Genomic DNA, 27,069 nt, shown 5'->3' with positions numbered 1-27,069 from the left:
CCTCTTTCACTTTCATCAAGAGGCTTTTTAGTTCTTCACTTTCTGCCATAAGGGTGGTGTTGTCGACATATCTGAGGTTATTGATATTTCTCCCAGCAATCTTGATTCCAGCTTGTGCTTCTTCCAGCCCAGCGTTTCTCATGATGTACTCTGCCTATAAGTTAAATAAGCAGGGTGACAATATACAGCCTTGACATACTCCTTTTCCCATTTGGAACAAGTCTGTTGTTCCATGTCCAGTTCTAACTGTTGCTTCCTGACCTGCATACAGGTTTCTCAAGAGACAGGTCAGGTGTTCTGGTATTCCCATTTCTTTCAGAATTTTCCACAGTTTATAGCTTTGGAATAGTCAGCAAAGCAGAAATAGATGTTTTTCTGGACTTCTCTTGCTTTTCTGATGACCCAGCAGATGTTGGCAATTTGATCTCTGGTTCCTCTGCCTTTTCTAAAACCAGCTTGAACATCTGGAAGTTCATGATTCATGTACTGCTGAAGCCTGGCTTAGAGAATTTTGAGCATTACTTTACTAGCAATTGAGATGAGTGCAATTGTGCGGTAGTTTGAGCATTCTTTGGCATTGCCTTTCTTTGGGATTGGAATGAAAACTGACCTTTTCCTCACTTAGTGGTTAATAGACAGAATCCAGATAAGAGAAAGCCAGAAGGCACTTATGTGACAGAGTGAAAAAGAGAATCAGAAATGCAGAGATTTGGTGACATACTAATTGTGATCACCAGACTGGACACTAAATTTTGAAAGCTATCAGGTTATCCAGGATGGGGAAAATTATTAAGAAAATTATACATGACTTCTGACCTTAAAGCAGTAGGAGATAAAGAAAATGTTCCTATCTCTACATGTGACAAGAAAAGGGAATGCACTGAAAATGATGGGCTATCTACAGTCAGAAACTATAGCTCTCTAGGCAAACGGAACAAAACTACTGGACTTTAAGGCAAAGCAAAGTTTAGTTTCATGAGTTTCAGTCTAAGTAGCAGAGTAAAATTTATAATAAAATACAAGGTAGCTAATAGATGTGCTTGTGTGTGTGTGTTTGTGTCTACGTAAATGACCATGTTGATGCTAAGATGAGAATAATACAGTGAGCTGAATTAAATATCTAAATCAGAGACAGAAAAAACTAAATGCACTCCTAGAGGGCACAGGCAGAACTGAGAATGGAAAGGCTCATAGGAAAATACAGAGAAACTGAGAAATACAGAATAAGTGGAAGCTAAAATTGAAGAGGAAGAAGAATGAAATGAAAACACTAAGGATAAATGCCATAACATAAGGATACTTTATTTGTAGTCTATCAAATAAAGGAAAGAAATATAGATACCATTTATACATAAATATAGATTCAAAAAAGATAAAAATACAGATATATAGATATGAATATGATAATAGATCTAAGTTAACTTAGGTTCCATTTATACCTGTTACATTGTGTAATTATTAACAGTTCTCTGCTTCCTTTCAGAAAATATCAACTTTTGGATGATAAAATTAATGTTTCTAGTTCAGGAAGATAGTGATATATAGATAGACATAACTAATGTTATACGTGTGTATAAAAATTTCTATGTGTAGACAAGTTTGCATTCCATACACACTTACCTTAATTGAAAATTATTCTATGAATTATTTCTATGAAATCATCATATATTGAGCTTTGAGTCATTTGCTTTTAATATTATACTTGCAGTGAATATACTCTATGACATAAGACTCTTCTGAGTGCTCCTTTCACTTCTGTATTTCTCAAGCTGTAGATCATGGGGTTTAACATTGGAGTAATAATTCCATATAACATGGAAATGAGTCTATCTCTTGCTGGGAAGTGTTGACTGGAATAGGGGCGTACATAGGTAAATACTGTCGTGCCACCAAATAAACAAACCACCAGAAGGTGGGAAGCACATGTGGAAAAGGCTTTATGCTTCCCACCTGTGGACTGAATCTTTAGGATGGCAGATACAATGTAGAAGTATGAGATAAAAGTAACCAAAAAGGAGCTGATCCCCAAGATACCTCCTTCCACTAAAATAAGCATTTCTGCCACATAAGTGGATGAGCATGAGAGGACCAGCACCGGTGGGATGTCACAGTAGTACTGGTTAACTTGGTTAGACTTACAGAAAGAAAGGTGGAACATAGATACTGTATGAAGGAGGGAATTGAGAAATCCTGCTGTCCAGGTCCCAGCAGTCAGCTTGACACAGCGAACCTTAGTAATGATGAGGGTGTAACGAAGAGGGAAACAGATGGCCACATACCTGTCATAAGCCATGACAGAGAGAAGGAAGACTTCAGTCCCCACAAGGGCCACCAGAAAATAAAGTTGCAAAGCACATCCAGTGAAGGAAATACTGTGCTTCTCAGTCAAGAGGTTCTCCAGCATCTTGGGGACAGTAACTGATGGGCAGAAGATGTCTAAGAGGGACAAACTTGCCAAAAAGTAATACATGGGTGTGTGCAGTTTTTTTTCAGTTCCAATGGCCAAGAGAATGGCCCCATTTCCCCTCACCGTGACCTGATAGATGATGGCAAAGACCACAAAGAGAGGGTAGCGCACCTCTGGGCAATCAGAAAGCCCTATGAGGATAAAATGAGTCACTGTGGTTTGATTGTAGGCATCCATCTCCTCTGTCTACAGTGGTCTTTCTGGAGGAAGTGTAACAAACAAAAACAGATTAGAGCAAAAAGCCCAAGAGGCAAGCAATGAGAAATTCTTACATGATAGCTGGTGAGCAGTTGTTGGTAAAGTATGTTAAAATTATATTTTAATTAGAGATTTTGATTATTATGTGTGTGCATTCAGGCGAGTCCAACTCTTTGAGATGCTATAGACTGAAGCCCCTCAGGCTCCTCTATCCACGGGATTCTCCAGGCAAGAACACTGGAGTGAGTTGCCATGCCCTCCTCCAGGGGATCTTCCAGACCCAGGGATCAAACCCACATCTCTCATGGCTCCTGCATTGCAGGTGGATTCTTTACCCCTGAGCCACTGGGGAAGTCCTTTGATTATTATAACTACTATTTTAAAATCTCCTGTTTTCATAATCTTGAAAATTCATTCTCTGTTCCTTTTCAAAAGCAAGCCCTCTGAGAAACTAACAACAACAACAACAACAACAAAAATCAAAATTTGCCTTCCATTAAACCACTGTGGACCTGTTTGGGATTTCACAGTTCAGTGAAACTAAGACGTGCTTCCCACACCTCCTTGGGCATTTACCTTATTTTTCCTATATTATCTGAGTGTGTACAATTTTATGCACAATCTCAGTATAAACTACCTTGGAGTTAGAAGCAGTGCATTATTCCTTGGTATATAAATTTTAATAAATGCTAGAAACTTGAAAACATATTGTATACAAACATTCATCCAAATAACTGTTGAGTAAAGGAATGAACAAACGTATCCTGCATTGTGGGCGTATTTTTTATCGCCTGAGCCATCAGGGAAGCCCAAAGGAATGAATGTCTGACAAAGTGTTTCTATAAGTAAAAAATAAATATGGAGATGTTTTCATAACTTCAAAATCATAATAATTTAAATATCAACATTAATATGTATTCTCCACAGAAATTATAGTGAAAGTTGCTCAATCGTGTCCAACTCTTTGCGATTCCATGGACTATACAGTCCATGGAATTATCTAGGCCAAAATACTGGAGTGGGTAGCCTTTCCCTTCTCCAGGGGATCTTCCCAACTCAAGGATCGAACCCAAGTCTCCCGCATTGCAGGTGGATTCTTTACCAGCTGAGCCACAAGGGAAGCCCACAGAAAGTATACTTCAATAAAATTAAATTTGCCTACAAAATATAAATTAAACCTGGTCTGATAAGGTCTGAGCTTCCCAGGTACGGGCCAGTGGTAAAGAACTCGCCTCTCAATGTTGAAGACATAAGAAACGCAGGTTTGATCCCTGGGTGGGGAAGATCTGCTGGAGGAGGGCATGACAACCCACTCCAGAATTCTTGCTGGAGAATCCCCATGAACAGAGGAGCCTGGAGGGTTACAGTCCCTAGAGAGTAGGACACGACTGAAGCAACTTAGCATGCACACACGCTGAGAGTGTCTGAATGTGAGCCTAACATGAACCAAACATATTCATTAATAATAATTTTTCTTTTTAAAATTTAAATAAATCATTATGTGTATATGAATATTTAAAGAAATGGGGTTCCAGATTTATATATTCTTGAACATATTGGCAGTACTAATTATTCTTTAATTCTCTAATTTTAATTGCATGGATATTAACAGTCCACATAATCATAGTGTTTATGATATTTACAAAAAATGATTTTAGTTGAAGATTTACAAATCAATACCTCTGTGGATTTTTTTGTCACTTTGAAATTAACTTTTTTTTATATATGTGTAACAGAAAAACTTGATTAGAAAATAAAATGCAAAAGTCATTTTCAGTGGTTCCCCCTTCCTCAACATTTGTTTTGCCTACTGGACATTCTTAATGATTTCTTTACTGAGATAATATATATTAGTAGAAATGATACAATTTATGCAATGATTTATTTATACATGTGAAATGTATACACATTTATTTATACATGTGAAATGAAATTATTTTCTGCCATTTTTTTCCCATGCAATATTTAAATAAAAATCTTTGAGACACTTTGGGAGATGTTTTTTCTCTTTCTACAAGCAGCACCAGATCTGTACCATGCTTGAGAGGGAAAAAAAAGAGGGAGAGAAACTATCAATAATTCTCAAATCATGAAATTTAGGAAAGAAAATTCTGATAATAACTACAAAGTGTCTGGATACTGTTATTCAATCAATAGAAGATGTTTAATAAGAAAAATATCAAAACAACAGCGTCTACCATGTCAGTTCTCAAATTCTCAAATTTTCAATATTTTACTGCACTGTTCAATTTCAGTCTACACCTTAATAAGGTTAATAGTTTTAAAATAATATTCAATTTATGAAACTTTTGAAGACACTTTATAAGAAAATCAATATCTTGAGATATTAACTTCTATGCTAAGTACTCATTTTTCTTTATACCCACACTTACTAATTTGACTAATTTTTTTAGTGAGGATTATGAAAAATAAGTCAAAAACATTCTGACAGACACATAAGGTAGTTCTACATCAGGATATATAATCAACATGCATCTTTTAAAATATAAGGTTTTCCCTAAATTTTGTACTTTATCATTTAAGTTTGTTAAATCAAGCTTAGGTTCTTGGCACATAGAATGCAGAATTTGTTAATGCGTGGAAGAAACTTTTGCTCACTGTGAACAATACATGTCTTAAACCAAACATAGTTAAAGCTTAGGTATTTCTCATCTAATTAGAAAATAAAAGTGTTTTTTTTTAATAATACATTGCTGAGGAAGAGGTTCTATAACATTTCTTATTAACCCAAGAGACTGGTAGCAGTATATTAGAAAATGAAAGAAATTCTTAGAAAATAGTCTCACTTGCTATCTGAAATAATTGGTATAAATATAAGCATATGAGTTTTTTTAAGAATCCAGGTTAAAATGAGTTTTTTATCATAAACAGCCAAATAATGAGAACTGGAAGTAGAAATGAGTGGCTTAAAATTAGCCTTTTCTGGGAAATTGTCCAGAAATCAACCTTTCTTATTATATTTGCATATGATGTAATCAAGTGTACAAGCTTTTTCTTTAGCAGTTATTTGATGATTCCAATATATAGAAAAAAAGAAAATTAGTTAATTAAGCAGGAATAATCACTTTAAAATATTACATCTTAAGATAATTGAAAATTTATAATTATAATCAAGTTATATATCAATATCAAAGAAAAATTACATTTAAACAGAATTTTTTGTTAAAGATATATTGCTAGGGAAGTTCTATAACCATTTTTAACTCATGAAGTGACAGCTAATAAACTAAAGAAATAAAAAATATATATCCTTCACCAAGTTTTATCTGCTTTGTGACATCTTTGTTGCCTGTAGAGCTCATGGACCTAGCTTTCTAGAGAACATACATTCATGTCTATGTGTCAGAAACATTGATTAGATAGCGCAGCATTTCCCATAGAGAGGTTTTGGTTACACACTTGTGTCGGAATGCACAACTTTCAGGAAAGAAATTAAACAATTTAAAACCTTTATAAAAATACTCATTTTATAATATTTGAAATTTATCACTTTATCTTACCCATCTAGCATTTAGTTTTAACTAATTTTTAACATGTGTGCATGTTCTTACCATATTAACATTTTTACAAACATCCTATTTTATCTTAGCTTTAAAAGTCTAGAATTTTACAACTTTCTAGCCTTTTCAGCAGACTCATTACACATATGTACATTCACTAAGAAGAAAGTAAAATGACCTAACACGCCTCCCGACCAACCCACCTACCACCAAAGCTCAGTAAATTAAAGCAAACTACCCAGGTCTATGGACTTCGCTAGTAGCTCAGAGAGTAAAGAATCTGTCTGCAATGCAGGAAACCCAGGTTTGATCCCTGGGTTGGGAAGATCTCCTGGAAAAGGGAATGGCAAATTACTCTAGTATTCTTGCCCAGAAAATTCCACAGACAGAGGAGTCTGGCAGGCTACAGTCCATTGGGTTGCAATGGACTCACTAGTGAGTGACGAACACTTTTACCCACATCTATATAATATGCATTCTGCAATTTATTCTATGATTTATATTGTGCCCGCTTCTTCCTTAGGGAGGATAAAACAATAATAAGGACTATGGAGAATATATACTTTTCTTCTTCATAATCTCATTTATTACCTACCTAAAAATGGACACCTGTTAAAAATAATGGACACTTATTAATAGTAATAGGCTTTTACTGTATAATTAGCCAATTTAATCTAAGTTCAAAAAGAAGTTACAATATATGAGTGAAAATTTTGTTTCTTGAATTGTCTAGAATACAATTAAATAAAATATTTTCCAGGAATTAAACTGCCAGATAAAAGTGAGGAAGTTAGTGTTACTGAATTTTTTCTGCAATCAGAGTAATCATTTCAGCAAAATACGAGTATATAATCTACTTGCTATAATTTGCATTTTCAAGATAGATAAAGTTTTACACTACATGCATGCATTAAACATATTTTTTATGTTGCTAAGACTGCCCAGCTGAAAAGTTGTTTCTTATAACCATTTGGTTTAAGGCTCAGTATTCAGAAAACTAAGATCATGGCATCTGGTCCCATCATTTTATGGCATATAGATGGGGAGACAATGGAAACAGTGACAGACTTTATTTTGGGTGCTCCAAAATCACTGCAGCCATGAAATTAAAAGACGCTTGCTCCTTGGAAGAAAAGCTATGACCAACCTGGAAAGCATATTAAAAAGCAGAGACATTATTCTGCCAACAAAGGTCCATCTAGTCAAACCTATGGTTTTTCCAGTAGTCATGTATGGATGTGAGAGTTGGACTATAAAGAAAGCTGAGTGCTGAAGAATTGATGCTTTTGAACGGTGGTGTTGGAGAAGACTCTTGAGAGTCCCTTGGACTGCAAGGAGATCCAAAAAGTCCATCCTAAAGGAAATCAGTCCTGAATATTCATTGGAAGGACTGATGCTGAAGCTGAAACTCCAGTACTTTGGCCACCTGACTGACTCCTTAGAGAAGACTCTGATGCTGGGATAGATTGAAGGCAGGAGGAGAAGGGGACACAGAGGATGAGATGGCTGGATGGCATCACCGACTCAATGGACTTGAGTTTGGGTACACTACGGGAGTTGGCGATGGACAGGGAGGCCTGGCATGCTGCAGTCCATGGGATGGCAGAGTTGGACACGACTGAGCAACTGAACTGAACTGAGACTCAAATTGCATGGAATTTCAAACTTATTTCAACCTATAAGTACAAACTCAATTTTCTAGAATAATGGTTTTAATTTTAAAAATTCAGATATGTACATTTCAAAAATATTTGTGGATATTATGTGTGTTTGGGGCTTCTCTGGTGGCTCAAATGGTAAAGAATCTGCCTGCAATGCTGGAGACCTGGGTTAGATCCTTGGATGGGGAAGATTCTCTGGAGAAGGAAATGGCTATCCACTCCAGTATTCTTCCCTGGAGAATTCCATGGACTGAAGGGTTACAGTCCATGGGGTCACTAGTCGAACATAACTGAGCAACTCATACTTTCATTTTCAATGTGTGTTTAGTGAATACAGGTGAGGGGTATACAGATGTTCATCATACAAAATTCATCATAAATGTACATTCATCATACAAAATTTCAATTTTTTTATAACTTTGTAACTTTTCAAAACAAAATGTTGGGGGAAAATCAAGTACAAACATAAAACATGACACAGGATAAAATCAGTTTTGCCATCTAACCTGATATTCACATGCCTACTCAACCATTCTGTTATTGTGAAATAGCAACTACTTTTAGCTCTATGCTGCTTTCTTTTGGAGATAGACTTTTCCCATTTACTCAGAGTAATTAGGTTACATGGACTTCTCTGTTTGCTTTTTCCTTTTTTTCTTTAGTTTGTTTACTGAGGATTTGGAAGGTCTGTAATCTCTTTTTAGACCTTTGCATGGTTTCTGTTGTACTTTACAAAATAAATTTTAACCTAAGTTGATTTATATGTTACCCTCATCTTTTAGACTTTGAATAACAGAGATGGATAGTCTGTTAAGAAATAATATGGAAACGCCTATTCAGTCAGTCAGTTGAGTCACTCAGTTGTGTCCGACTCTTTGCGACCCCCAAGGACAGCAGCAGCCAGGCTTCCCTGTCCATCACCAACTCCAGGACCTTGCTCAAACTCATGTCGATGTAGTTGGTGATGCCTTCCAACCATCTCATCCTCTCTCCCCTTCTCCTCCTGCCTTCAATCTTTCCCAGCATCAGGGTCTTCTATAATGGGTCAGCTCTTTGCATCAGGTGGCCAAAATATTGGAGCTTCAGCTTCATCATCAGTCCTTCCAATGAATAGTCAGGACTGATTTCCATTAGGATTGACTGCTTTGATCTTCTTGCAGTCCAAGGGACTCTCAAGAGTCTTCTCCAACAACCACAGTTCAAAAGCATTAATTCTTCCGGTGCTCAGCTTTCTTTATGGTCCAACTGTCACATCCATACATGCTGCTGCTGCTAGTCGCTTCAGTCGTGTCTGACTCTGTGCGACCCCATAGATGGCAGCCCACCAGGCTCCCCCATCCCTGGGATTCTCCAGGCAAGAACACTGGGGTGGGTTGCCATTTCCTTCTCCAATGCATGAAAGTGAAGTCACTCAGTCATGTCCGACTCTTCTCGACCCCATGGACTGCAGCCTACCAGACTCCTCCGTCCATGAAATTTTTCCAGGCAAGAGTACTGAGTGGGATGCCATTGCCTTCTCCTCATTCATACATGACTACTGGAAAAAGCACAGTTTTGACTAGATGGACCTCTGTCAGCAAAGTAATGTTTCCATGTTTTAATAGACTGGTCATAGCTTTTCTTCCAAGGAGCAGGCATCTTTTAGCTTTATGGCTGCAGTTGCCATCTGCAGTGATTTTGGAGCCCAAGAAAATAAAGTCTGTCACTGTTTCCATTTTTTCCGCATTTGCCATGAGTTCACTTCAGTTCAGTCACTCAGTCATGTCCTACTCTTTGCAACCCCATGAATCACAGCACGCCAGGCCTCCCTGTCCATCACCAACTCCCAGAGTCTACTCAAACTCATGTCCATCGAGTCGATAATGCCATCCAGCCATCTCATCCTCTGTCGTCCCCTTCTCCTCCTACCCCCAATTCCTCACAGCATCAGAGTCTTTCCCAATGAGTCAACTCTTCGCATGAGGTGGCCAAAGTATTGGAGTTTCAGCTTTAGCAATGAACACCCAGGACTGATCTCCTTTAGGATGGACTGGTTGGATCTCCTTGCAGTCCAAGGGACTCTCAAGAGTCTTCTCCAACACCACAGTTCAAAAGCATCAATTCCTCAGCACTCAGCTTTCTGCACAGTCCAACTCTCACATCCATACATGACCACTGGAAAAACCATAGCCTTGACTAGACGGACCTTTGTTGGCAAAGTAATGTCTCTGCTTTTGAATATGCTATCTAGGTTGGTCATAACTTTCCTTCCAAGGAGTAAGCGTCTTTTAATTTCGTGGTGGCAGTCACCATCTGCTGGAGAAGGCAATGGCAACCCACTCCAGTACTCTTGCCTGGAAAATCCCATGGATGGAGGGGCCTGGTGGGCTGCAGTCCATGGGGTCGCTAGGAGTCGGACACGACTGAGCGACTTCACTTTCACTTTTCACTTACATGCATTGGAGAAGGAAATGGCAACCCACTCCAGTGTTCTTGCCTAGAGAATCCCAGGGACGGGGGAGCCTGGTGGGCTGCCATCTATGGGGTCGCAAAGAGTCAGACACGACTGAAGCGACTTAGCAGTAGCAGCAGTCACCATCTGCAGTGATTTTGGAGCCCCAGAAAATAAAGTCGGACACTGTTTCCTCTGTTTCCCCATCTATTTCCCATGAAGTGATGGAACCAGATGCCATATTTTCGTTTTCTGAATGTTGAGTTTTAAGCCAGCTTTTTCACTCTCCTCTTTCACTTTCATCAAAAGGCTTTTTAGTTCCTCTTCACTTTCTGCCATAAGGGTGCTGTCATCTGCATATCTGAGGTTATTGATATTTCTCCCGGCAATCTTGATTCCAGCTTGTGCTTCTTCCAGCCCAGCGTTTCTCATGATGTACTCTGCCTATAAGTTAAATAAGCAGGATGACAATATACAGCCTTGACATACTCCTTTTCCTATTTGGAACCAGTCTGTTGTTCCATGTCCAATTCTAACTGTTGCTTCCTGACCTGCATATAAGTTTCTCAAGAGGCAGATCAGGTCGTCTGGTATTCCCGTCTCTTTCAGAATTTTCCAGTTTATAGTGATCCACACAGTCAAAGGCTTTGGTATAGTCAATAAATTTGCCATGAAGTGATTCCTAAATTAAGAGACCTGTCAACAATATTCGGGGCCGCGCCTCCCCACTCCCAGTTAGGAGAGGGTCCCGCTGGGTTCACCGGGCGTCTGGCAAGTGAGACCGCGCGTGCGCCGTCTGCGGTAAGCGAACCCCATGGTGAACCCAGGACGGGGACGCCGGGTCCTTGCTCCCCAGTCGCGCGGCGGTTAGGAGCCCCTCAAGCCTGCCTTCGCCAGAAGCCACAGCCGCTGCTGGTGTGCGGGCACGGGCTGGGCCGCCTCGCTGGAGAACTGGTCCCTAGGACGTGAGTCTTGAGTCGGACTAGATGAAGACGGATCTGCCGAGGACGGACGGATGATTTGCGTGGACGGGGCCCCTAGGCAGCCAGGTAAGACGGCCCCGGCGGCGGAGTCGGTCGCGGGAAGCTCCGCGGTAGCGGAGGCCGGCTGGCGTACCAGACGTCACGGAAGCGCCCTTGTGTGTGTGGCAGTGGGACCTCGCCCTAGTTTTCCTGGTGGTCCGGCCGTGTCTCGGTCTTTCTGTTCCCTGGACAGGGCCTGTGCCCCTGAGCCACGGCCCTGGCTGTGAGTGTCTGCCGCCCCTCCCTGTCTCTGCTGGCCCTTGCTCTGTCCGCACGGGTAACCGCCCGTGCCCCCTTCCCTGTCTGGGACCGAACCGGCCACGCCTCACCTGGATGTTGTCCCCCGGCCTCCGTCCCCTGTGGCGCCCCGGGGAACGCTGGGCACGCCGGGTTGCGCGTGAGGGGCGTAGGGGCGCAGGTACGCGTACGGAGAGCATTCTCCTGCGCCGGCTGCGACTTTGGATGTTGGCGGTTGTGGTCGAGAGACCCGCAAGGGCTCCCCTGGTGGCCAGGGGGGCCAGTCGGCGTCCGGGGTGCCGTGGGACCGCCCCTCTGTTGGAGGCCTGTGGCGGTGAGACCCCGTGGCGTGCCCGGGCGGCCGACTCGCGGTGGCGACTCGTTTTGAACGTCCCAGGGCCCCTCGCGATGGCGCGCGGCAGCCCCACCCAACAGCCGCTTCTATGCCGCCACCGCCACGTCTTCGCGACTTCGGCCTACCTGGCTGCACCTCGTGGGTCCCTTTCTCCGTTAGTCCGTCCGCTACCCCAGGGCCACGCCCGCACACCGACGCCTGTCCGCCGACGTCGTTTACTGCTGGGCGAGGGGAAGCGCCATGCCCCGCAGCTCCCCGCTCTGGCAGCTCGCCCGAGCGCGAGTTGGGTCCCTGCCAGCCGTAGTGGACCGGCCGCGTGCACGCGCCGCCCGCCCCCGTGCGGGAGAAAGGGAGAGCGCATCGGTCGGTCCCGACGCGACAGGCGGGTGTCCCCCAACCCGCTCCCGGGCCGCCAGGGCGGGCTACCTGCGACGGGGGACGCCCCCTTGTTCCTCCATGCCGCCGCGGCGATGCTCTGCGCCTCGAGTTGAACCAAGCGTGGGTAGTGGGCCCTCCTTGCCGCCGGTGAGGCGGGTCAGTCGGCCCCCAGTGATCGCCTCCCCCCTTCTTCTCTTCGTGGGTTGCTGCCGCCCTGTCGCCCGCGACCTGCGCCCAGCACACCCAGCTCCCTGTGCTCAGTTGGCCAGCTTCCCTGGTGGCTCAGATGGTAAAGAGTCTGCCTGTAATTCTTGAGACCTAGGTTCGATTCCTGGGTCTGGAAGATCCCCTGTAGAAGGCAAGGGCAACCCACTCCAGTATTCTTGCCTGCGGAATCCCGTAGACAGATGACCTGGCAGGCTACAATCCTCGGAGTCCCCAAAGAGTGGGATATAACTGAGCGGCTAACACAACTATCAACAGTATAGCTGAGCCATAATTTGTTTAAACTTCTGTGAATGAGCATATAAAGTCTTTCCAGTTCTCATTATTTCAACAAAATACTTTAGTAAACACCTTTGATTATGGTTAAATGCATGTTTGAGTCATTAGGGTAGAATTATAGATTTAGCTTAAAGATTTCACAAAATTTTCATTTAGACAGCTTCTGCCATTTAGGTCAAATCCTTAAACCTATCTTACTTTTGATAGCAAGTATTATTTGATATATTTGTACAAGCAGAAGCTGGACCAACCTCTATAACCATGTGCCAAAGGAATATTTCATGCAAAGATGGGCTCAATAAAGGACAGAAATGGTATGGACCCAACAGAAGCAGATGACATTAAGACAGGTGGCAAGAATACACAGAATAACTGTACAAAAAAGATCTTCACCACCCAGATAATCACAATGATGTGATCACTCACCTAGAGCCAGACATTCTGGAATGTGAAGTCAAGTGGGCATTAGGAAGCATCACTATGAACAAAGCTAGTGGAGGTGATGGAATTCCAGTTGAGCTATTTCAAATCCTGAAAGATGATGCTGTGAAAGTGCTACACTCAATATGCCAGCAAATTTGGAAAATTCAGCATTGGCCACAGGACTGGAAAGGGTCAGTTTTCATTCCAATCCCAAAGAAAGGCAATTTCAAAGAATGCTTAAACTACTGCACAATTGCACTGATCTCACTCGCTAGTAAAGTAATGCTCAAAATTCTCCAAGCTAGGCTTCAGCAATACGTGAACCGTGAATTTCCAGATGTTCAAGCTGGATTTAGAAAAGGCAAAGGAACCAGAGATCAAATTGACAACATCTGCTGGATCATCAAAAAAGCAAGAGAGTTCCAGAAAAACATCTATTTCTGCTTTATTGACTATGCCAAAGCTTTTGACTGTATGGATCACAATAAACTGTGGAAAATTCTGAAAGAAATGGGAATACCAGACCACCTGACCTGCCTTTTGAGAAAACCATATGCAGGTCAGGAAGCAACAGTTAGAACTGGACAGGGAACAACAGACTGGTTCCAAATAGAAAAAGGAGTATGTCAAGGCTGTATATTGTCACCTTGCTTATTTAACTTGGGGCTTCCCTGCTGGCTCAGAGGTTAAAGCATCTGCCTCCAATGTGGGAGACCCAGGTTCAATCCCTGGGTCGGGAAGATCCCCTGGAGAAGGAAATGGTAACCCACCCCAGTATTCTTGCCTGGAGAATCCCTTGAACAGAGAAGCCTGGTAGGCTACAGTCCACAGGGTTGCATAGAGTCGGGCACAACTGAGTGACTTCACTTCACTTTATTTAACTTATATGCATAGTACATCATGAGAAACTCTCAGCTGGAGGAAGCACAAGCTGGAATCAAGATTGCTGGGAGAAATATCAATAACCTCAAATATGCAGATGACACCACCCTTATGGCAGAAAGTGAAGAACTAAAAAGCCCCTTGAGGAAAGTGAAAGAGGCCAGTGAAAAAGTTGGCTTAAAGCTCAACATTCAGAAAACTAAGATCATGGCATCTGATCCCATCACTTCATGGGAAACAGATGGGGAAACAGTGTCAGACTTTGTTTTTTGGGACTCCAAAAATCACTGTTGATGGTGATTGCAGCCATGAAATTAAATGACACTTACTCCTTGGAAGTAAAGTTATGACCAACCTAGATAGCATATTCAAAAGCAGAGACATTTTACTTTGCCAACAAAGGTCCGTCTAGTCAAGGCTATGGTTTTTCCAGTAGTCATGTATGGATGTGAGATTTGGCCTATAAAGAAAGCTGAACACTGAAGAATTGATGCTTTTGAACTGTGGTGTTGGAAAAGACTCTTGAGAGTCCCTTGGACTGCAAGGAGATCCAACCAGTACTAAAGATCCAATCATCCTAAAGGAGATCAGTTCTGGGCGTTCATTGGAAGGACTGATGCTGAAGCTGAAACTCCAATACTTTGGCCACCTGATGTGAAGAGCTGGCTCATTTGAAAAGACCCTGAAGCTGAGAAGGTTTGCAGGCAGGAGGAGAAGGGGACCTCAGAGGATGAGATGGTTGGACGGCATCACCGACTCAATGGACATGAGTTTGGGTAAACTCTGGGAGTTGATGATGGACAGGGAGGCTTAGTGCGCTGCGGTTCATGGGGTCTCAAAGAGTCGGACACAATTGAGTGACTGAACTGAACTGAACTGAATGTTAGAAGTAAATGCCTACTTATATTATGACAGAGCTAATGGAGAGAAGTTATTGCAAAAGTTTACTTCATTATAATAAAACCAACAAAACAAAGTTATAGCACAATTCTCTTGTAAAACTGAATTTTTCTCCTGTAAACTTGATTCAATTATTTGCTTATTTCCTTCCTGTACAGAGTTTCAAAGGGAGAGTGGGGGATATATAATTAGTATCTCAGATTCATAAATAGCTTAAATTATCCATGAGAAGCAGAAACTATTGGTTATTTTGGGAATCACAATAATTCTTGTAGTTGTTTTTTTCTTTCATGTATTTATTTATTATAATGAAGTATACATAAAATTGGAGAAGGCAATGGCACCCCACTCCAGTACTCTTGCCTGGAAAATCCCTTGGACAGAGGAGCCTGGTAGACTGCAGTCCATGGGGTCGCTGGCAGTCGGACACAACTGAGCGACTTCACTTTCACTTTTCACTCTCATGCATTGGAGAAGGAAATGGCAACCCACTCCAGTGTTCTTGTCTGGAGAATCCCAGGGACGGGGGAGCCTGGTGGGCTGCAGTCTATGGGGTCGGACTGAGTCAGACACGACTGAAGCCGACTTAGCAGCAGCATACATAAAATATTTTTTTCTTGCCTATTTCCTCTGGGTGGAGTTCTAGTGCTGTGTTTAATAAGAGGGAGAGGGATGAAAGTGGGCACCCTTGTCTTGTTTCTAATCATAGAAGAAAAGGTGTCAGGTTTTCATCATTGAGTATGATGTTAGCTGTGGGCTTGCAATATATGGGCTTTATTATGTTCACATATGTTCCCTCTATACCCAGTTTATTGAGAGTTTTTATCATGAAAATCTTATTTTGTCAAATGTTTTTCCTGTATCTATAGAGATGATCATACAGTTTTTCTTACTTCTATTAACGCAATACGGTATGTTTATTGGTTTGCATATGCTGCTTGGAATCCCAGGATAAATCTCATTTGGTCATGGTGTATGACACTTCAATGTGCTGATGAGTTAGGTTTGCTAGTATTTTGTTGAAGATTTTTGCATCTATGTTCATCCAAGTTCATACAGTTTTATTTTCTTGTAGTGTCTTTGGCCTTGGTGTGAAGATAATTCTGGCCCAATAAAGTTAGTTTGCAAGTATTTCATAATCAGTTTTTTAGAAGAGTTTTAGAAGGGTTGGCATTAATTCTTAAAGTGTTTGGTACACTTCACCAATGAAATCAATGGTACAAGGCTTTTCTTTGTTGGAAGCTTTTTTTATTACTGCTTTAATCTCCTTTGTTATTAATCTGTTTACATTTTCTATTTCTTCACTATTCACTTTACTAGATTATGTGTTTCAAGAAACTATTTTATCTAGGTTAATGTTCAGAGAAATATGTTTAATATATGAAAAATATGCCTATTTGGATGGGACAAATAGTTTCTTTAGGGCCGCCTGCATGTCTGTGTTTCTCAGACAGTAAACAACAGGATTAAGGCTAGGTGTTAGAATGGAGTAAAACACAGACACTAGCCGTCCTTGAAGGGGGAAGTAGTGAGACGTAGGTCTCAAGTAAGCAATGCTCCCAGTGACATAAAACAGAATGATGGTAGTAAGATGAGAGGAACAGGTGGAAAAGGCCTTCCAGCGGCCACCAGCAGACTGGGTCCGAGCAATGGTAGCAATGATGAGAACATATGAGATGATTGTGAGGGCAAAGGCACCAAGAATAGTACACCCACCCACCACAAATCCAATTTCCTCATTGGTGTGGGAGTCACTGCAGGAGAGTCTCATGATAGGGGAACTGTCACAGAAAAAGTGGTCAATGACATTAGGCCCACAGAACTGGAGGGAGAAGGTGTTGATGGTGTGAAAGATGGCATAGAAAGCTCCGCTCAACCAGGCCACCATAACAAGCTCTGTACATAGTTTTCTGCTCATAATGACACCATAAAGGAGAGGCTTGTAGATGGCCAAACAACGGTCATATGCCATAGAGGTGAGCAGGAAGCACTCAGAAGCACATAGCGTTACAAATAAGAAGAGCTGAGCCACACATTCCCAAAAGGAGATGACTTCTGAACCCATGAGTGAATTAATCAGTGCCTTGGGGACGATGACTGTGGTGTAGCACATGTCCAAGAAAGAGAGATTCTTCAGGAAGAAATACATGGGGATGTGGAGGCGGCTGTCTCTGCTCACAGCTGCAATGATGGAGATGTTCCCCAGGAGGGCAAAGAGATAGATGAAAAGGAAGAAGATGGTGCTAATGAGCCTCAGTTCAGGCACGTCTGAGAAGCCCTTTAGAATAAATTCAGTTACCATTGTCTCATTTGTCATTTCCTTCCCAAGTCATGAAAAGCAATAGAGAATATTCAAGATGGATATGGTCTTTGTGATAGTTAGTGCAAAACACACGCTCACAAATTGGTCCATAAAGATGGTGAAAAGTAAATCTGTTTCTCTGCATAGTTCACGAATCCCCCTTACTTTTCTTTTTCTTTTTTCTCTTGCTCTTTCTCTGGTAAGTCTGAGCAATAACAGATTATAAATGAACAAATAAGCGTATCTGTTCAGATACTATGGTTATATACATGCATAATAACAAGTTGTGAAAACTAATGCAAAAGGTGAAATAATCGTATTCATTCAGCAATTATCCACTCAACAAATTACATTAATAAATGTACTGCACTAGGTACATTGCAGTTTGTGAGCTTGTGGCAGGGGTGGGGGGCACTGAAATGGCTGTAACAGAACCACCCACAGAGGTTGAGCAGATACTATAAACATCTTAGCAGGTCAAGAGCTGGTAGTGATGAAATTGCTACAGGTTTCCCTATGAGATTTCAGTTACTGTAATGTCAAATTTTCACAGCTTTTAGTAGAAATAAACTTGAGTTTAGCATAACATTTACTAATGTTCCAAACAGAACTGTGGCCTGGATTTAACCTAGTGGTCTCTGCTAAATCATGACTGTGTCCTGAGTCTGAGTCTTCTCTTACAGTAGAAATCTTGCTAGCCTATGATCTTTAAAGTCACAATTTTAAGTCATGTTCCAGGAAAAGCATGTGGGACAGTGCCCTGAAATATTGGCACACGACTGGCCTTGTTTTAGGACCTACCGGTACTGAAGATTGACTTTGTCTGTGATACTTGAGTCTGATGGTTCATCACTCTCACAGCACCTGGAAGGTGTCATCAGTATCCTCACAGGATCTAACATTTTAAGTAAGAACAGGAAAGTGAGTCTGGAGCAAAAAGCTTTGACTGAGGAAGAGACAACCTGTTTGCCTACATGGTTCAAATAAAAGGAAAGAGTTACTCTAAGAAATGATCCCCCAAAACGTTTGTATTTAACCAATAGCAGTGCTATAAAAACCATCTGGGACCCATTAAAATTTGACTTTTTAAACATCGATTTAAATTTTCTTTTGAGTAAATCTGTCACCTCTACAACTTTTATTGTTCAAAATATAATTTTTGTGTCATTAGAGTAAATGAATTTTTAATTTGTCACTTAGTATAAAAGATTTTTAGGACCTAAGAAAAACCTCTAACATATATGAAATAAGTGTAGTTATCTCTGGTAATGAGGAAATTTTTTTCTCATTAGAATGAGTTAGAATGAATACACATTGGTATTAATATTATAATCTTTGTTGTTATCATTGTTTTGGTTGCTAAGTAGTTTCCAACTCTTTGTGACTCTCATGGACTGCAGCCGCCAGGCTCCTCTGTCTGTGGGATTTCCCAGGCAAGAATACTAGAGTGGGTTGCCATTTCCTTCTCCAAAGGATTTCCTAGACCCAGGGATCAAACCTGTGTCTACTATTTGGCAGAAAGATTCTGCATCATTCAGCCACCTGGGAAGCCCATTATAATCTTACTTTTTAAATAATAAAATATTTTAAAAGTTATTTCATGTGGCGGATTCATTTCGATATTTGGCAAAACTAATATAATATTGTAAAGTTTAAAAATAAAATGTTTAAAAAAGTTATTTCAAGAACAAATTTAAGAATTTTGCTTTTCTAATATTTTTATTATGATATAAAGACATGAAGGAGAAAAAGAATAAATTTTGGAGAATGTCAGTGGACTTTCTTCTGGGCATTTTTGTATCCAAATTTCCCCTTCTTATAAAAACAGAAGTTATATTGGATTAGAGCCCACCACAGTAACCTCATTTTAACTCAATTGTCTCTAAAGATCCAATCTCCAAACTGAGTCACAATTGGAGTACTGGGGTTAGGATTTCAACATATGAATTTTGGAGGGGATACAATTCAACTTAAAACAGTCAATAAGAAACAAAGCATACTACAACTTATCTTTATGGAAGAAAGATTGGGATGTCTAAGGACTGCTCATCTGGTCCAAGACAAGAAGTATAGGAAGGGTTCCTTGGTCTCCATGAAAGTGACAGTGTCTTTCAAAGAGAGACAGAGAAGACTGACTTATTCTGATTAGTTTTTATCTGCCCTCCAGCATGATCCACGCCACCTTTGCTATAAGAGTTGCTAAAGTAAGAGTGTTGTTCTTTTCCTGATTTGGGCTTCCCTGGTGGCTCAGAAGATAAAAGAATCTATCTGCAATGCTGGAGACTCAGGTTCGATCCCTGGGTTGGAAAGATCCCCTAGAAAAGGGAATGGCTACCTACTCCTATATTGTTGCCTGGACAGAGGAGCCTGACGGGCTACAGTCCATGGATCTGCATAGAGTTGGACATGACTGAGCAACTAACACTTTCACTTTTTTCTTTTCCTTATTTACTCTAATATCCACTTAGTGAGAGTGATTGAAATAATGTACTTTGGATGTCTTAGGAGTGTGGCCTTAGGGTGGCTGGTTTTAGCACAGCTAATAATATTCACATTACTTAAACACTAAGCATAGTTTTCTCAACATTTAAGAAAATTATGCCTATGTCCTAAGTTTGTCTTGAGAGTCAGTAAAGTTGTGTGATCAAGCTCAATGTTTCCTCATTTTCCTAAGGAGTTTGGACACAATGACATTGGGGTTCCATTTTGACATGATAGCCTCAGATTCTAAATGAGTTAGAATCAAGCAGAATGTCCAGGAGGAGCCACAGGAAAAGAGAAAACTTGCCTCTGGCACTTCTGGTTGCTTCCACTGTGCTCTCTGCTGGAGCTGACTCCTTCCTTCACTTGGACCTCTGCCTGACTCATCAGTCCTTCCCATCACCTCTCATCCAGGTGATAGAAATCTGGTGTCAGTCACTCGCATCGCAGTATAATTAAGCCATTTTCTTGGCCAGTGATGTCTGGATTTAAAACTAAGTATTTTCATATCATTGAAATATGCTTACTTCTATTCTAGCCATTTTCAGGCATTAATGCATTGACTTAAATTATGGTTCATCAAATAAGATGAACTTGTTCCTGACAGGCCAGGGGGCCTTATTAAATTTGGTGAATCCTTGTATTTGCATAACACTGGAATGAGTGTTTTCATTATGTGCAAGACAATGAGTTTCCTGATGGTTCTGTAGAAAACCTGCCAATGCAGGAGACTCTGGTTCTATCCCTGAGCCAGGAAGATCCTCTGGAATAGGAAATGGCAACGTACTCCAGTATTCTTGCTTGGAAAATTCCATGGACAGAGAGGAGCCTTGTGGGCTATAGACTGTGTGGTCACAAAAGAGTCAGAAATGACTGAGTGACTGAGCACATAGCACGTGGGACAATACCAATACCAGTACATGCAAACTAGCAGATAGCATGGTTGTTACCAGGCTCTAATATGCCCTGTGGAATCAGACCAATACAGTAAAGTTTAAAGTCAATTATTTCTCAAAATACTGAGTGTACTATTGTACCTGGTTTACTTTGATCTTGCTAGTTGTTGAATCCAAAGAAATAAGCTTTGGATGAGCTTTGCAAACCATATGAAGAATCACTAAAGAATCTAACACACACTGGTAATAGAACTAATAGTTGTTCTGTACTTATAGTAAACTTATTTTAGACCAGTTTCATCACCTTTCTGTAAATTTCTTCACATATCAGGCAGAAATAGTGTATATACCTTGCCCTCATTATTCATTATAAGTAGCTCAATTAGGTAATGTTAGGTATTAAGAATTTATAATTGTGTATAAAACATATCTTTCACTGACTAATTTCTGCAAACTTACTATGTTTCTGCTCTTTGACAGGAACTATGTTTGGCACTTAGCATGATCATCTCTGCTAATCTATTCCTTCCTATTTATTTTCTTCATCAGATCAGATCAGATCAGATCAGTCGCTCAGTCGTGTCCGACTCTTTGCGACCCCATGAATCGCAGCATGCCAGGCCACCCTGTCCATCACCAACTCCCGGAGTTCACTGAGACTCATGTCCATCGAGTCAGTGATACCATCCAGCCATCTCATCCTCTGTCTTCCCCTTCTCCTCTTGCCCCCAATCCCTCCCAGCTAGCATCTGTTTTTATGCTGCAGTTTGCTTATTGTGAATAAAGTATTATTCCTGAGGTCAAATATGAGCAAGAGATAGTCTGCAAGACCATAGTGTCTTTTTAATTTTTATTTTAAGAACAAAAATATTTAATATTTCAAACATTTAGTAAACATCAATGGAGTATAAAAAGAAATATATTATTATTTCTGCCTTTCAAGTGCCCATAATGTTTTACAAAGGTATATACAATTATTGAATAAAATGTATCTAATGATTAATACCCAATATTATATCATATATCTGTATATATACTTACAAAGGTATGGATAAAGTAATTATATATTATATTATTATATATAATATATGGTTATATAATATTACATATTATAATCAGATATTATCAGATATTATATATTATGTAATATATAATGTTATATTTTATGTTATTGTAGGAGGGATTGGGGGTAGGAGGAAAAGGGGATGACAGAGGATGAGATGGCTGGATGGCATCACCGACTTGATGGCCGTGAGTTTGAGTGAACTCCGGGAGGTGGTAATGGACAGGGCGGCCTGGCGTGCTGCGATTCATGGGGTCACAAAGAGTCGGACATGACTGAGCGACTGAATTGAACTGAACTGAACTGAATACTGTATTATATATTATTATTTTATATATGCCTTTGAAAAACATTGTGAGGCTTGAAAATCGGTAGTCACTAACACACACCTCTATATTTACCTATATAGTGGATGTAGTTGTCAGATACAGGTCCTACAGAAATTTAGATACCAAAAAAAATTTTAAGCTGAGTTGTTGATGAAGTAAATTTTTAAATTGCCTTATGAAGAATCGAAGAATTTTGAATGAATGAAAGTATCCAGATTCCAGGTGGAGGAAGGATGCAGGGTTATGGAGATGGAAAAGTAAATAACACACATGTGTGAAGTTAGCATTTGTATAATCCATGGATGAATAAAAGTATTAAAGGAAATCCAAGTTACCATGACTTGTTAAAATTGCATAAATAACATTTTGATTACATAATTCCAGGTTTCTACTATGTAAGTATCTATAGAAGCAGCTTCAATGTTTCAACCAAAGAAGAATATTCAAACAATATTTATTTATTATGAAGATTTTCTGTTAGACTTAAAAAAGAATAATACATCTAAGAGAAGAGTAGTTACTTTGTTTAGGGGCACAATTATGTATTTAATAATGATTTAGAAAACTAACTGTACTAATTTAAAAAGAGGGGAAAAATGACTTTTCAATCAGTTTTTGCCTTGAATGTTCTCTTGGTAATTAACCAATTTAATTTGATCAAAAGTAAACTTGAATTACTTCACCAATTCAAAGCATTAATTTGTGTGTGTGTGTGTGTGTGTGTGTGTTTTCCTGAAGACAAAGCATTCTTTGAAAAAATATTGTGCTAGTCAAATTCTCAAAGATATGAATCACACAATAATAGTACATGCTTGACAGGTTTGTATGGAAGAGTTGGATAAAATCACACCTTGGGAAGTGCTTAACCAATATTTGGAATAAAGATGGAATTGAATCAGTGAGTTTTTGCTTTATAAATGTAGATTCAGTCCTCTTTAGGGGAATACATTTCAGAATAACATTGCAAAAAAAAAATCATACTTTTCTACTCACTAAACTAAATCAACGATCATCTGCCCTTCCCCTCCAGAATGGTCCTAAGGTAACTTCCACAAAAGTTGGTTTCTTGGTGTGCTTATTTCTATATTTAATAAAATATTTATCCAGTTACTGAAAGAAGTACATCTGTATTTTGAGATGTTTAGAAGATATGTCTAACAAAACTAAAGATTCATTGTGCTCAGTTGTGTCTGGCTCTTTGCGGCCTCTGGACTGTCACCCTCCAGGCTCCTCTGTCCATGGAATTTTCCAGACAAGAATGTTGGAGTGTGTTGTCATTTCCTACTCCAGGGGATCTTCCTGACCCAAGGATCAAACTCATGTTTCTTGCATCTCCTGCATTGGCATACAGGTTCTTTACCATTAGCACCACCTGGGAAGCCCAAAGATTTTCTGCTTTTATTGTTGCTACATTAGCTTAATTTTTGACATAATGTCCACCAATTGTCAACTCCAATTATCTGTAGTTTTAGTCTTATTTCAAACTCCACTTTGTGTTACTCACACTTATTCTATATTTTTTATACAGCTTCTAATTTAGTCTATTTTTAAATATTTTACCTTTTTATCTTTTACATATCGCCATAAATACATTCACTTATGAAAAGAAAAATATCATTATTTTCCATATTTACTTCATTAAAAAATCCTAAACATTTAGTTTAGTATCTGTGTTTTAGTATCTTTGTTCTCTTCTTCTCCACTCTCTTTATATATAACATATACCAAGACCCAGTAAAATCAGTTTGGTTAAGCAATTTATAGAATTATTTTGAAAAAACTAATAAAATGGATGACTGATTAAGAAATAGTATCATATAAACAGTACATAAATGAATTCTAAATGTTTTGCAATGTTTTACCTCATGTGTTCATCACAACAACCTGTAAATAAAGACATGTTATTAAACTTGATTTCTGGGACTTCCCTGTTGGTCCAGTGATTAAGATTTTGCCTTCCAGTGCAGAATGTACAAGTTCAATCCCTGGTCAGGGAGCAGAGGTTCCACATGCCTCATGGCCAAAAACCCAAAACATAAAACAAAATCAATATTGTAACATATTCAATAAAGACTCTTAAAGAGTATAGTTTTAAAAATTGAAAATAAACTTGATTTCATAGATAAGTAAGTTTAAAGTGTCTTCCTCACAAAATGTCAACAATCTCTCCAAAGATGGTACACCAAATCTTAAAGTTGCAAGTTTATACATTAAAATGAATAAAGGTGTACTACCTGAATGGTTCACTCTGATGGTTAATCATTGCGTTGATTTATCATGTAGATAGAGAAAGAAATCCTAAGAATAAAATAATCAGAGATAACAACAAAAACAAAGAAGAAAGCTGTACTGAGACAAAGATGGTGATATGGATCAGATAAAAAAAATTTCTGGGGATGAAAGTTAATTATGAACAGGAGTTGGAGGCGTAAACCAGAGTTGGAGCAAAGACTTCTATATGAAAGCTTTAAGAAATCAGTCTCACAATCAACTCACTCAGACTCCTCAAGCTGGTAGACCATGACCTTAGATGAACACACAAGGATTCTTTCCAATCAGCTGTTGGATGCTGTAGGAAAAATTCTGAAAATTTTCTTTCTCATCTGATATCAATGTGAATAAATAGATTACCCATCTCTTTCATATCAGGATCTTTTATTATTTAAACTCTGCTACTAAAATCAGTAGAATACCAAAAATCTGCAATTCCAGAGTGTGGACTACAGTTTATTCCCTAGACCTTAGGCTAGCCAGAATGGATAGCTTAGATTTCCCTGGGGCTAAATTACTGGCAACATCTCCAGCAACTCAAAAAATTAAGCAACTCATACTATCCAGGAATTAGTCATTCAGCCTGTATGCATAAGAAGCCATGTTAAGTGCCCATTTATTTTTAGAAAAGACATCAAACTTGTTAACAGAAAATTTAAAATTAGACTGCCAGTATGATGTTTTGAACTGTTACAACTTGTTTGATCAGTCAAATGTATTTTGCGGGGCAAGGTTTCATGAGGGCATATTGTAAAACCCATGGTTTGTCTGATGTGTGTGTGCCTAGGTAAAGCAAAGAACCGATCTAGATCATAATTTATTCACACTTGAAGAACAATTTGAACATAGCATATATATCATGTCTATGACATAGGCTCTATGAATTTACTTTCTCTTGTTCCATAATTATCACTTAGGGCAAAGTAAAATAAACTTGTTTAAACATATACAAAGTAATTGAAAATTTCATTTTAACAGTCTATTTAAATAAAAAATAATAATAAAGGTGTCTAACTTAATGGCAGCATTATTTTTAATTACTCTAAATTATTTTTTAAATACAGAGATATTTAATTATATACACACTGAAACAGTAACCCATCTCTAGGGAAGTAAAGTTTTTCTCTTTATTATTAAAATATGATGAAGAGGGACTTCCCTGATGGTCCAGTGGTTAAATGCAGCAGACTTGGATTCAAACCCTAGTCAGGGAACTAAGATCCCACTTGCCACAGAGAAACTAAGCCCATGAGCCACAATTAGAGACCACGCATGCTATGACTACTGAGCCCACATGCCACTAGAGAGTCTGTGTGCCTCAGTGAAAGACCCCACATGCTCAATTAAGACCCAACACAGCCAAATAAATAGGATGATCAATGGCTATTTAAAAAAAAAGAATGCTCTAAGGCCAAACAAATAATAAAATATGATGAAGGCACATAATAGAATTTTTTAAATAACATATGTGTTATAAAGTTGCCCCTGACCATGCTCAAAACACACTTTGTCTATTGTGTTTTCTTAGTTATTACATTTAACTATTTAAATGCCAGTCAATTTTAGGCAAAGTGTGGGCACATGGCTCTAGTTTATTTCCAAAGAATAATTAGTCACCCCCGAAACATTAATTGAACAGGCCTCTGTATTACTTTGTGTTGTTGCCTGTGCTACAAAACTTCTGTGTACAGTCATCAAAACAGTATGGTGCTGGCACAAAAACAAATATAGATCAAAGGAATAGATAGAAAGCCCAGAGATAAACCCGTATACCTATGGTCACCTAATCTATGACAAAGAAGGCAAAAATACACAATGGAGAAAAGACAGTCTCTTCAATAAGTGATGCTGGAAAAATTGAACAGCTCCATGTAAAATAATGAAATTAGAACACTTTCTAGCACCGTAACACAAAAATAAACTCAAAATGCATTAAACACCTAAATATAAGGCTCACACTATAAAACACTGAGGAAAACATAGGCAGAGCACTCTTTGACTTAAATCACAGCAAGATGTTTTAGGATACACTGCCTAGACTGGCAAAAAAATAAAAACAGTTAAAAGTGAAAGTGAAAGGTTAGTTACTCAGTCGTGTCCAACTCTTGCATCCCCATGGACTGTACCCCCACCAGGCTTCTCTGTCAATGGGATTTCCCAGGCAAGAATACTGGAGTGAGTAGCCATTCCCTTCTCCAGGGGATCTTTCTGACCCAGGGATAAAACCCAGGTCTCTTGCACTCCAGGCCAATTCATTACCATCTGAACCAGCAGGGAAGTCCCAGAGTCATAAAAATAAAAATAAATGGGACCTAATTAAAAGCTTTGCACAGCAAAGTAAACCATGAGTGAAAGTGAAGTCCCTTAGGCGTGTCCTACTCTTTGAGACCCCCATGGACTGTAGTCTACCAGGCTTCTCCGTCCATGGGATTTTCCAGGCAAGAGTACTGGAATGGGTTGCCATTTCCTTCTCTAGGGGATTTCCCAACCCAGGGATTGAACCCAAATCTCCAGCATTGCAGGCAGACACTTTACCCTGTGAGCCACCAGGAAAGTCAAAGTAAACCATAAACAAGATGAAAAAACAACCCTCAAAATGGAAGAAAATATTTGCAAACAGAGCAACTGATAAGGGAATAATCTCCAAAATATACAAATAGATTATGCAATTCAGGATACAAAACAAACAGCCCAATAAAAAAATGGATGCTGCTGCTACTGCTAAGTCGCTTCAGTCATGTCTGACTC

The 27,069-nt window shown here is 39.6% G+C and overlaps 2 protein-coding genes across 2 annotated transcripts; both read right to left on the bottom strand.

Moving 5' to 3' along the window:
• Positions 1–1,696: 1,696 nt before the first annotated feature.
• On the bottom strand, positions 1,697–2,644 carry OR5AE4 (olfactory receptor family 5 subfamily AE member 4). Its single transcript, NM_001390497.1, has one exon. It carries the CDS (start codon positions 2,642–2,644, stop codon positions 1,697–1,699), a length of 948 nt encoding a protein of 315 aa, NP_001377426.1.
• Positions 2,645–16,372: 13,728 nt separating this feature from the next.
• Positions 16,373–17,296, bottom strand: OR9E2 (olfactory receptor family 9 subfamily E member 2). The gene has a single exon (NM_001390069.1). The coding sequence runs from the start codon at positions 17,294–17,296 to the stop codon at positions 16,373–16,375; it is 924 nt and encodes a 307-aa protein (NP_001376998.1).
• Positions 17,297–27,069: the final 9,773 nt, after the last annotated feature.

Source organism: Bos taurus, chromosome 7 (assembly GCF_002263795.3).
Source record: "Bos taurus isolate L1 Dominette 01449 registration number 42190680 breed Hereford chromosome 7, ARS-UCD2.0, whole genome shotgun sequence".
Classification (NCBI taxonomy): Eukaryota; Metazoa; Chordata; class Mammalia; order Artiodactyla; family Bovidae; genus Bos; species Bos taurus.
The sequence above is the reverse complement of the archived record's forward strand: the minus strand, read 5'-3'. Positions and strand labels throughout refer to the sequence as shown.